Source organism: Epinephelus moara, chromosome 18, assembly GCF_006386435.1.
Source record: "Epinephelus moara isolate mb chromosome 18, YSFRI_EMoa_1.0, whole genome shotgun sequence".
Taxonomy (NCBI): domain Eukaryota; kingdom Metazoa; phylum Chordata; class Actinopteri; order Perciformes; family Serranidae; genus Epinephelus; species Epinephelus moara.
This window is the reverse complement of record NC_065523.1, coordinates 10,829,460-10,842,096: the sequence shown is the minus strand read 5'-3', so window position 1 is coordinate 10,842,096 and position 12,637 is coordinate 10,829,460. Positions and strand designations below refer to the sequence as shown.

Genomic DNA, 12,637 nt, shown 5'->3' with positions numbered 1-12,637 from the left:
GCCACCTCCAGCTAAGTCCTGCAAACCGATGTCCCCTGACCAAGGCCTGGCCAGGTTGGTCCATCACTCAACCCGTCACGCCAGCCCCTGGTGCTTTACTGCCATTAGTTTTGGCACTGGCCACTGCACTGCTTCAGACTGGCCGAGTGTGCGTGAAGGTCTCGAGTGACCAAGAGGAAGCCGTCCCTTAGCCCTCAGTGTCCTCCACAATCATTCAGTGGACAGTGGCTTGCTGTCATAACCAGCCGGCTGATGTGTCAAAGCTTCCTTTTGGAAACAGATGACCTGCTAATACATCAGCAGAAAGGGGAACTGGATGCATACGCAGACGTACATTACATGTGCTTATACATATGCATGCATGCATCTCCATGTAGAAGCGCACACATACATGACTGCACAAACACACACTCTGCACGACAAAATAACAAATGTGCTGCACTGTTGTGTGCAGGATTTGACAATGTGGGAGAGTGATTTATTGGCCCGTGTTTGTTCAGGCTGTTGCTGTAATCAGCGCAGTCCCAAGGCATGGCTGTCCCACAGGAAGTCATCTGCCTCAAGTCCTGTGACTTCCTGCCTCTGTGGAAAAATCTTGAGGGGAATCGGGGGAGCAAGATCCAATAGCTACGGCCCCTGACCTGATTTCATGTGGAGCCGCAGTCGCGACCATCACACCGTTGCCTCTCTGCACCACTCTCCATCCGACGTCTTCCCCTTGAGTTTAAAAATGAATGAAAACATGCATTATTAAAAGCCACCTATCCACGGTATGGACGCAGATGGGCACACACTCCACTGGCACTAATAGAAAAACAGTGGGAGAACGGCTTCATTTTTCAAAGAGAGTAATAGCAGCACTCCACAATGAGGTCTTTAATTCCTTCCCCACTCTGGCAAATGAATACAGCGGTCCTGACTCCCCAACGGTCCGACCGTCTTCTGCCTTCTTACTTCATTTGTGAGCCAGGGGGGTCGTGTAAAGGAAAAAGGGTCTCTTCAATAATGTAGCAGCAGAGTCTCCTCAATCTAAAAATGGGCTGAATTTGGGGAGTTGGCTCACGTGGCCTCTGTTATGCTGCGGCTGCTACCCGGGTGAGTCTCCGGTGTGACAATGACTCCCCCCAAATATGCAGCCTCTGAGAACATCAGTCACCCCCCTGTTGCCACCACTTGTCTAATACACCATATATCAAACAGCACCCTCTGGTGTCTGGACGGGACCCTGCAGCTGGGGAATGTGGGCAGATGATCCGAATACTGTGCAGTGACATTTAACTATTAAGGCAATTTAAAGCTCTATGTCTGTATTGTTGTTTCCGTGCGTCTCTGAGATCTAACCTTTCTGCACGCAGGTTGAGCTTAATCATTGATTAACACTGTGGTATTTTTACAGGGTGGCTATGCAGCATACAGATTTGCCCAGCCCACCACCACCGCTGCTTACAGTGACAGGTGAGAACACCTCTCATCAACTTTCTTTATGTATCAGTATGTTGTACAAGGACTGCTGAATGTACTAAGTGTTGCACGCCTCAACAGTCCCAGATGTTATGAATTATACAGTATCAGAAATCAGTACATGAACCATTATATAAACAGTGCGTGGTCTTAAAGAAAGTCCACCCTGAAATCTCAAATTAGATTAATGTATGTTTAATTGATCTTTTTCGGAGTGTTCTTAAATTACTATTTTGCACAAGTCAAGAAAACACAGAGATCATAGAGCAGGCACAGATTGCACCCCCCCCCACACACACACACACACACCAGCGGTTGGTAGAAGAAACAGAATGTAATGCTAAATAAATAAAACACATTTTGAGTTTCGAGGAAAATGATAGACACGTCTGCACTGTGTTCGACAAGCTATCTTTGTTAATGCGGGCTTCGATTTAAAGCAACAAGTTGATCCTGCAGGCTGTCAAATAGAGGAAATTACTGACTGGAGTAGAAACAGATGAGAAAGATTGAAGGAAACTGAGTACATTGCAAAACACTTCATCACAAATAAGTGTTGGAATGTGGTAAACATCACAGAATGATATCTAACAGTGTGGAAGTAGCAAATGGTGGATTTTTGTTTCAAGCAATTACACTGTTTTTCTAACAAACAGCAACACATCTGAGAGCCAGTTGTAGATGGAGACTGTATGTGATGAATGAGGGGCTGCTTCACCTGCATTATACAGTATTCTATGTAGGTTATTTAGGGTTTCTTGCGTTTTTTCTTCTCCAGTTATCTTATCTATTAGGCAAACCGCCATATTCTTTTTAGCTTGGAGCTAAAGAACACACAAAAAAAGAGACTAACCTTGTTGGACTGGATGAGAAAAGCAGTGATATATGTCGTGACTCTCTGCTTGTGATGGGAGAGTGGGTATATCACTGCGGTATTTATGAATGGCCTAAGGTCTGTGGAAGGGAGGCAGGGAGACAGAGCGAGGGAGAGATGGACCAGCAGGAACTCTATCACTTCTGAGTGATGTCACTCTGGTTCAGGTGTGCTCCGTTTGAGGAGGCGTCGCTGATTCATTTCGGCCCCTGAAAGCCGTTGTCAGCCGGGATGTGGGCTGGTTTGGGAATCTAATCTGGGAAGGATTGAGCATGTCACTTGTGATAACGTACACCCTGCCTGAGCGCCTGAAGATCATATCGATAATGTAAGATTTATCAGGCCTCGCCGCGGCTCGAATTATGAGCAGCCGTGCTCGGCGAGAGCAGAAATTGGACAGCGGCTTTTTTTTTTTCCCCTCTCAGAGTGATTTAATTCCTGTTTCTCTTGCCTATACTTTTCCCTGAGATTTAATGTAATTCACCCCCAAGTTGTTTGTTTTGCTTTGTCTGTTTGTTTCCTTTTGAATAAGCGGTCATGCCCATTGGATCAATAGGGGTTTGTTGGTATTGTTTCAGCAATACCTTATCAGACTTAACCGCGGAGCAGTCAGCCAATCATAAAAAGAGGTCAGCAGGATTGTGGAAGGCGTGTGAAACCCCTGCAAAATATGAAACATTTATTATCTGAAAAGCCTACAGTGCTCACAGGCTGCATTACCAAAGCCCTTTAAGTAACTAAACAGAGTTCATACCAGCGAGTGTGATGTATCAAAGAGGCCTTGTGAGGAGCCAGTCATATTGTAGAGACGCTGCCGGCTTCCAATCAGCTCTGTTAAGGCTCTGTGACATTGTACAGGGTGGTTTGACCTGCCCGTCGTCAGCAGTGCCACTCTGGTGAGAGTCATTTGGTAGATATATTAGCCTTAGAGGGCCTGTGGGGTTCGGTGCTCACTGAAGATAAGAGGACCACGGAGACTTCCCCTGACCATCTCATGGCACTGGCCTCCTCCCCAAGGAGCCGAGACAGCCTTTCTGATTTCACGTCCTGTTCGCTGACCTTGGGTGCTGCCGGACTTAAACGGGCCGAGCCATATTTAGATCTTATATAACTCAATGTAGCTCATGCGAAAGGCATGAACACTGTATGTCTTGTTGTCTCCTTTAGGAGAATTTCCTCCTCTCTCCACTTTTTTTTTTTTTTTTTTTTTATTCCTGGTTGATTTGGTGCCCTCAGTCCTTGGCTGGGTGTGCCTTATCTGCTCCGTGCAGACCCTCATTTGCAAGCGAGCATTGAAGAAAAAAAAAGGGAAAGTAAATAGAGGAATATGTGAAGTCGAATAAATAAATAAATGAGGCAGACACATCTTGTCCTGTCTCAGAAGGAAATTGGAAGGATTAGTTCCAAACCAGCAACAATGAAAAGACAGGGGCGTGAGCCCAGTGTGCAGCCTGGGTAAACAAGAACAGGGTGAGAGACCAAGCCCTCCAGCACCAACTGTGTTTCCCTCTCTGCATCTTTCTTTCTCGCCGTCTCCCTCCCTCTCTCGCTGCTCATTACCTATTCCTTCCGCCTAATCAAGATGACAATGAAAAGACAAGTATAATTCACCAACCTTTGAACTCCCCTTTTTGAACCACCTTGTATAATGCAGGAAGCCCAGGAGGCCGAGGAGGGAAATAATTGATTGTGTTAGAGACTTGAAAGAGTTGACTTGAGGGGTTGAGCATTAAACAAGCATGCATAAATGTTCTGCTCTCCTCGTCAATGATAGATCAATGACCGTGTTCTCTGTGCCTCCTGTTGTGCAGCTATGGCAGAGTCTATGCAACAGCAGACCCCTACCACCACACGATTGGCCCTGCTGCCACATACAGTGTGGGGACTATGGTAAGTCTTTGAGACCGCCGCCTGTTTCTGTCTGCACTCAGTCTGAAACATCACCACACGAGCTCGCACACACACACGACTCACACTCCAAAATAAAGACCAGAGACTGCAGCGGTCACTGGTTTTTATTTATGTATTTATTCATCAATTGATTTAGTTTTTGTCATGCTATCTGGCACACCCTAGTGGAGCTGAGCAGTACTGTAAAACCCCGGCATGTGGAAATATGCTCAGACATGTAGTGCAACAAACTTATGTTATGCCACCTCATGCAATATTAATTTGACACGAGTTCCTCCTGAAATGAGAATGAGTGATTACCGCAGTGTTTTTTTAACACAAACTTTTCATATTAACATTACTACATTTCCAAGCTTTCTGTTCATTCCACATTACTCAGCTTGCTCCAGAGTGAGCTGGATCACCTTTGTTTTTTTGTTTCTTTTCTTTCATTCAGACAAACCAAACTTGAAGGGATGAAGTTGAATTGTTAATGTCTGTTTTTAGCTAGCTTTTGCAGCTACTGTAACATCAAAGATGAAAAGTGATGATAAATAAAAGAGCATCTTTTCGGAGAGAGTTTCTCTTTGGTTTTGTTTTATGATGATGAGGGGATGGGACCGGGCTCACAGACCAAACCTAGAGATTAAGGACCATCAAACGCATGCAGCAGTGTGCCGTGGGACATAAAAAAGAGAGCGAGACGGAGAGAGGGAGCTGTCTCGCCCTCCCCTCCTGCCCACAAGCTTGATCGGAGGCGTGCTCTCAGCTTGAGAAATGACTCAAATTTACCATTCCTGCATGCATGCGATTTTTCAACAACATTAAAAAAAAAAGAAAGAAAAAAAAAAAAAAAGAAAGAAAGGCGTACAGTTCCCCGGTGCAGCTGCTAGCTAAAAGCTTTCATTAATTAAGACATTTCTTTTTCCTCTTCATTTACTTAATTAAAAAATGTGCTTGAATGTTTTTTATTCTTTCTTCTTTTTCCTCCAAATTTCCTTCCATTTCTCTGACACTTTGATCGTCCTCTCAATGAAAGTAGAAAGCTGGATTTGGCCCCTAAAAATATCAGAGCTAATGCTGTGTGTGTTGGGAGCTCAGGGAGCTAACACAGACTCGAGAGGGTGGGTGGGTGGGTGTGTGTGTGTGTTGGTGTGGTGTTGAACAAATGGCAGGGCTACTGGGAGAAGGGCTGTGCTGAGGCCAACATCGAATAAACTCGTGGGCTGAAGAGAAAAGACCAGTTTGGGTCCTAATTCTTTAATCATATTTGATTAATGGCTCTGCAGCAGAGAGGAGTCATTTTTGCATTTTAAAGCTATACAATAATTAGTTCCTCTGAGGTTGAGGTTGGAGAATTCTCTTTACTTATTTCCAGCGTACAGAAGCATCTCGCATGGATGAAAGTTTCGTACAAGCAAGAGGGCTCCCCGAAATTAGGCAAAATTAGCCTTTGAAGACATTCAGTAGCCTTTGGAGTTTGTCTGAATTCCTAATTGCAGCAGAGCCACTGGAAGATGAGAGAAATGTGTGGTGTGTGTGTGTGTGTGTGTGTGTGTGTGGTAGTGTGGGTGCATGTGCAGGTGTGCATGCATAGGCCCACTTGCATGCTTTATGTGTGTGTCTGCCCTAGATATCTTGAGCATGGTGCTAAATCTAAGGGCTAATATCCTGTGGTGGTTTGGCCCTCCAGAAAGGTGCAGACACCTCCACTAGACTTGAAAAGGAGCTGTGATTAAACCTCTCTGAACTTATTCAGCTTTAGTTGAATCTCTGATATTGTTACAGCCTGACAAGGAATGGTTTTCCTTAAGTAAAAAAAAGCAATTTAATTTATTTCTTAATGAAATTAATTAAAGAGAAGACACTTTTTTTAAAGGAAGTGTTCTTTCTTGCTGTGCTACTTTATAAAAAATACTTTTTCTATCAACTGCCCCAATTGAGCTCCAAATCCACCAATCCAGCTTAACTCCTGATGACCCTGTTCCTAACACACACTCCGATTATTGGCTTAAATATATCAACCCTGTCATGATTATTCCCATATGGAAACCGATATTCTAATATAAAAACCTATATAAATAACCTGCATGGAAAAAGGAAGGAAATTTGTGGAGAAAGAGAAACCGACTAAAGCTGTCACCTGAATACTGATTGGTACTTTTTCATCTTTGATGTTGCAGGCTAGCCTATACAGAGGAGGGTACAGTCGCTTCACTCCCTACTAAAAGAAAGAAAAAAAGCGAGAAAAGACAGAGACATTACCCCAACAAACAAACAAAAAAAACTATCTTAAATAAAAGAGAGAAAAAGACAAACACAAAACAAGCAAACGCCCGGTCCTTGGTGGAGAGCTAAATCAAACTAAAAGCTTCCAGGTCCCCATGCTGAGCCCCTCCCCTGACACCCTCTCAAGCCGATATTTCTACAACAACCTATTTGATGTCATCATTGGTCTGCTCTTGTTTTGTATTCATTTTGTGCTTTTGGTTTTCTTTTGGAAAGTTTTATGCACATGTGCATTACCTTGATTGCTGTATATGGGTGCTGTGTCACCATAACCAATGTGAGCCTACTGCAGCACGCATGATGCATGCTCAGAGGTGTGTGTATGCAGCCGCCGTCATCTGACTAAGAATATACTGGGGCATTTTTTTTAATAATATATACATGACAAACAGGAGACATACCAGGTCTGATCAGGTTGACGCCGATCACTGATCCATTCCAATTATTTTTCTAACTTTCCATTTAACACGCAGGAATAAAGAGCTCAGTCCACACGCTGAGTAACATGCCTCGGTGATTCTTAGTTCAAAGACGGCACTGCTCTGATTGCTTTTGTTTTGGTTTTCTTTAAACGTTGGAGTGTCCTACTGTTGTGCACTTGCAGTGGAGCCTTACAAGCTGTACTATGTGGTATGACAGCATGCAAAGTAAAGGGTCATTAAGGTCAGATTTCTGTCTTGGACTCACAATGCTCACACTCTGGCCAAGTCTCCTGCAAGCTGCTGGATGTTTATATGCAACTATTCTGCACAGGCAGTTATGTTTTAGGGCGACAGGTAAAGTTAGCTGGGTTGTGTTCAGGGACAAAGTCCTGTGGCGTTTCATACAAGTACAACCAAAGGTAAATAGGGAGGGGGGGTGTTAGGCTTTTCCCACCAGCATCCTGGATTTGCATCGCTTCTCATGGTAGCAGTGACATTTTTAAAACTTCACAGGGCCAACTGCAAGTAAACACAGACCAAATGAACCGTGTGCTTTTAGCTGCCTAAAATGACTTTACTCTGAGGGGTAGCTGTCTTTCATTACACCCTGCTTAGTAAACGGCCTTTTAACACACTTGCAGAAAATTTGTAAAAAAAATAAAATAAAAATTCCACACTTTATAGGGTTCCTCCTGAAATCACAGAAGACATTATGCAAGTTGTTTTTCACAGGCTGAATAGCTCTCTTAATGATTCAACTCAACTCCATGTTTAAAATTGGCAGAGTGCCCCTTTTTAAGTAGGCATTTCTAAAAGTTGGCACAGAATGTTTTGCAGTTTGTCAGATTAGAGTTCTGTCTGAAATGTTGACCTTACTTATAACGTTCAGGTTTTTTTGTGTTAGTAGCTGTGTGTCGACTCAGTTCTGTGGTTTTATAGCTATATCAGAATGTTGTTCTTGGCTGCAACAACAGGAGCAATAATATAATGCAGTCCTTTGAAACATCACGACAAATTACAATTTCAGTACAGACTGTAGCTTGTAAATAGGATTTATTACAAGACTGTTGGGCTGGTTTGGTGCAATTAGTTGATTGTAAGGAAAGTGACAATTTTGATAATTAATCACCGAAAATGACCAAAAGTTACTAATTTGAGTTTTTCTTTGTTTTATTGTTTATCAGATCTTTTTGTTTTTTGATTGTCAGCTGAACAAAAAAGCAGTTTGAAGTCCTCCTGATGGCCACTCTGAGACATTTTTGGACACATTTAACAGACTAACTGGGTAATCAGTGAAACAGTTTCTATTTGTCTGCAGTGTTTGTTTCCCTAAAATCTAATTGCTAAATAGTTGCATATGAACTCAATTTGCAGAAGACACGGCTGCACATTACCACTAACACACCACGGCAGATTAACTGTACACAAGGTGCACTATGACATCAAACAGTTTCCACATAAACTCACAAACACACACACTCAGTAATGACACAGCACCAAGGTGGGTGAACCCGACAGAGGGCTGTTCCGCTACGTGTCACCGGTCTCTTTTTTAAGCATTGCACAAAATGTTTTACCTCAGGATAAGCTAACTGAAACTCACAAACTAGAATACAGTGCTATTCACTTCTCAGCAGGCAGGATAGTTTCATTTCTAACACAACCAGCAGGTTTGTCCTCTTTGCAACACAGCTTTCTACAAGAGATGATTTTTGTTGAAGCAGAGACCCCGAGAGAGGATGATAAAATAAGACTGTACTGTTCTTTATTAAAGCTACTGTATTATATATATAGACATATACTGTATAACTAATTTTACACTGCATACACACACAAGTACAGTTAGATATTATATAAAAGCACCCAGGAGTTAGGAGACATGATGTAAATGTGTGTAGAGTGCAGCAGTGCTCGCCTCTTAGTCGACATACAGTGGTTGCATTGGCTTCTATTACAACTTTGTGCTACGTGAGGTGGATTGAAAAAGAAAATCTCTGTGTAGCTGTTAGCTGTCAAGATTTCAGTGCAGCTATGGAAATACAACTCAAAGCTATTGCCAATAGTATTTAATTTATATGTACTCACAAAAGTGTTTGTGGTCTCAAAAAAAAAACAACCTCTTGTTTGTTGCACTTTATTTGTTTTCTGCTTTTTCAAAACTTTACGAGATGTAACATATTTATAAAAGTATCATATACAGCTAGTTATGTTTAGTCAAGATGTTAAAATGATATAGAGTAATGTTGTATATCAAAAAAAAAAAGAAAATTAACCCATTATCTCAGTCAAAGAAAATCTTTATGTGGGTAAACAAACATCGTTCTTCCTTTTATATGCTAGTACGTACGCAACATTTGGGGTTTTTATATGAGTCAAGATGAACTTTGAATATTATTTTTACCATTTTCAAACAGGAGAACTGGTTTGTGCATTTGTAGGAGTTTCTCGTATAAACTCTGCACCAGAGTACATGTGTGGGTGTTCAGTTAGTGACCACTATTAGAAAGCTAGACTGGAACAAAATAGATTTTTTGGTTTTCTGATCTGAATGTGTGTGCCTATGTGCTATATATAAATATATATGCATTAGAATGTGTGTGTGTGTGTGTGTGTGTTCGGGAGGAGAATGAAAGATGAGGTGAATGCAGTTTGCTAACGTACTGTAGTTAGCTAACAGATTTACGTGACTTCACTCTGAGTCCCTGTAATAACATCACAGTAACTCTGACCTCAAAGATATCAGTTATAAATTAAAATAATCCAAATATTTTGCCATCTCATGTACGTCTGTACAGTGCAATGAGGTCCAACTCAACATCACCACAAACTGCAATCTCAAACATGACGGTAGAATGTATCACAGTATTAGTTATATTATTAGTTTACTGAAAAAAAAAAATGTTAGTAGAGATAACTAGATTAGTCATCAAGCATCCATCATATACTTATTATAAATAAAATATCTGTTAGTGACATAATATTAATTACTAGTTTGCACTCTACAGTTTATAATTTGTGCTCCAAACAAAATCAATTAATTACAACCACAGAAAAAAAACAAGATTATTCCTATTTAAAATTAGGAATAGTTGATCCAAATGACTCGTGATGCATACTGTTCTACTGGACTTGTTCTTAAAGTAACAGTGTGTAGGATTGTGTTTAGTGGCATCTAGTGGTGAGGACTGTAAATTGCAACCCGCTGAAACTTTTCCCAAGTGCCAAGCATGAACTCCCAGCTCGGATTACTTCAGTGTTCATTGTTCAGAAGGTTTTTACCAGGAGCCAAATTGCCTTCAGAGGTCTCTTCCCCCAAGACAAAGTGCCCAAGTGATTTAAACCGGTAAAAACAATGAATAAAGCAGTTTCACATTACAAATCAGTGCTTCCCTGATGCTGTTCAGCATGTCGGAGGTGGGCTGTTAGCCTAGAACCTGCTAATGTATGCTCATTGTTTTTCTCTGACAATTTAAGATCTAGACGTTTTCGAAGTTTTAACCTGGTGCCAAATTATCCGCAAGGGTTTTGTCCTACCAACACAAATGGAGTTAAATCAGTTAAAATACTGAATAAAGCAGTTTCACGTTGAAAGTCAGTCCTTTGCAAACACAGTTCGGCTCGCTGCAAAGGGGGTGCTAAAAATGGGAATGGTCCTATCTGGAGCCAGCGTTTGGTTTGTCCATGCTGGGCTACTGTAGAAACATGACAGACTCCATGGACGAGGACCCACTCCCTGTATAGATATAAACGGCTCATTCTAAGGTCACAAAAATACGATGATTCTTATTTTTTTGTGTAATTTTACACTAGAGAAACATTATATTATATTATATTCCATTCCTGCCAATACTGTATATCCTCCAAATCCTACACACTGAACCTTTAAGCCCTTTAAAGTTGTTGGTATTTGCTTTAAGTAATTCGGCTGTATATTAAAGTATTAACATATTGAATGTCAACAATCTCATCTGCTACTCACAGATTCTACAGAGTCTGTCAGTATTTGTCACCTCCTCACTAACCTCCTAAATCAGACAGTTTACTCCCAGAAATAAAAAACAGTCGAAACTGCAATTTAACTGTGCATCCTGATGTCAAAAGACCTGTTAGTCAACAGCTCAACGTAAACAGACACAATAACATGTTTGTGGATGCACGTAGTACGTTCTCATGTCATGTTATTACAGGGACAAGTTGGAGTAATGTCATGTGCAATTGCTCCTATCAGTCTGCACGGGTTTGTCTACAGTTTACAGAAAAAGTTAAAATTTAGCATTGTTTAACTGTTTCAGTGTCAGCTTATCATGGCTTAAATGTTAAAGACAAAACATGTAAATAACTCTGGTAGTCAGTACTGTAGAGGTCTGAGACGTTTAGTTCTGCTTACAGTATGTCAAAAGTAATTTAAATGTGAATTTATAAAAGAAACTATTTGATATATTTTGGTTTAGTTTGCCTTTGTTGTATTCCATAACCAGCTTAATATGCAACCAGACCTCTATTTGATCCAAACATTTGTTTGTACTTATCAATAGTAGTATTGAAATATGTTTACATATCAGCAGAAAATATTCTTTATCCATAATTTATATTTAATACAAGTATTTACTAAGCCCTGATAAGCTGGCAGGTGCATTTATTAGTCCACCTAAAAGATTTGTACAAAAGAGAACCAAGCAAAAAAGTTACAGTACTTGTAAATACATTTAAATGTATATACACACACTATATCGCAATTCTCTGAGTAACTGTTTTATATGTATTCCTATATGAAGTGGGGTTATCTGTGTATTTTCAATTCAGCTCAACTTGTTCTTGAATTGTATGTAATTTCTATAATGAGAATATATTGTCTGAAAGGTGTAAAGTAATTTTCTTTTGGATTCATTTCATAGGTACAAGTATACTATTATGACTTTTTTCTTCATTCATGAATTCTTTTTGTTGTCGATATGTGACATATAAGTAATCTCTGATTGTTTTGAGTGTCAGAATAAAGCAGTTATAAGAACATTATGTCTGCCTTCACACATGGATGTTGTTGATGCTGTTGTTGTAAGAGTTTTCCATCATAATCTGATTTTGGGTTTGTTTTTTTGTTGTTGGTTTTTTGTATGTGTGCACCTTATTTGCATTTACTCCCTTAGCCCTAGTGGTGTTGAGCCATACAGATGGTTGCAAATATATTTCTACAGTGGCCAAGAGAGCACAACCTGATATGACTCAAAGGGGCAGTTCACCCCAAAATCAAAAATACTTATATTTTCTAATACCTGTGGTGCAATTTATCATTTAGATTGTTTTGGTGTGAGTTGCAGAGTGTCAGCGATATTGGCCTCCTCTCTGATGTAATGGAACTAGATGGCACTCAGCTTGAGGTGCTCAAAGCGCCAATAAATATAGATTACAAACTCAACAGCAACATCTCTTTCCAGATTTTCCAGAACTACACCAGCTAACTGTGTCACTGCGCAGAGGGAAGTGTGCATCTACTGCTAGCTCACCTAGCACCACTTAGCTACGTTACAGCTTAGCTGAGGAGGGCTCCATTAGTGTTTACATCTCATGCTGTCACAAGCACAAGCCTCTTATTCATGAGTAGATGCACGCTTCCTTCTGCGCAGTGATACAATCGGCAGGTGTAGTTTAGTAGGAAAAAAAAGTGCCTATATGAAATTGCTCACAAGGTCTTTGGGTTTTT

The 12,637-nt window shown here is 40.8% G+C and overlaps 1 protein-coding gene across 4 annotated transcripts in view; it reads left to right on the top strand.

Moving 5' to 3' along the window:
• LOC126404819 (RNA binding protein fox-1 homolog 3-like) overlaps window positions 1-12,054 on the top strand; it is a 457,207-nt gene extending 445,153 nt beyond the window's left edge. The window contains exons 14-16 of one of the 4 annotated variants that reach the window (XM_050068158.1): window positions 1,397-1,455; window positions 4,147-4,225; window positions 6,409-12,054. In XM_050068158.1, coding sequence (XP_049924115.1) covers window positions 1,397-1,455; window positions 4,147-4,225; window positions 6,409-6,453 — 183 coding nt within the window. In that variant the 3' untranslated portion in view covers window positions 6,454-12,054. The remainder of the gene's footprint in view (window positions 1-1,396; window positions 1,456-4,146; window positions 4,226-6,408) is intronic. The other 3 variants (XM_050068155.1, XM_050068156.1, XM_050068157.1) reach the window with 3 other exon arrangements.
• The last annotated feature ends 583 nt before the right edge of the window (window positions 12,055-12,637 follow it).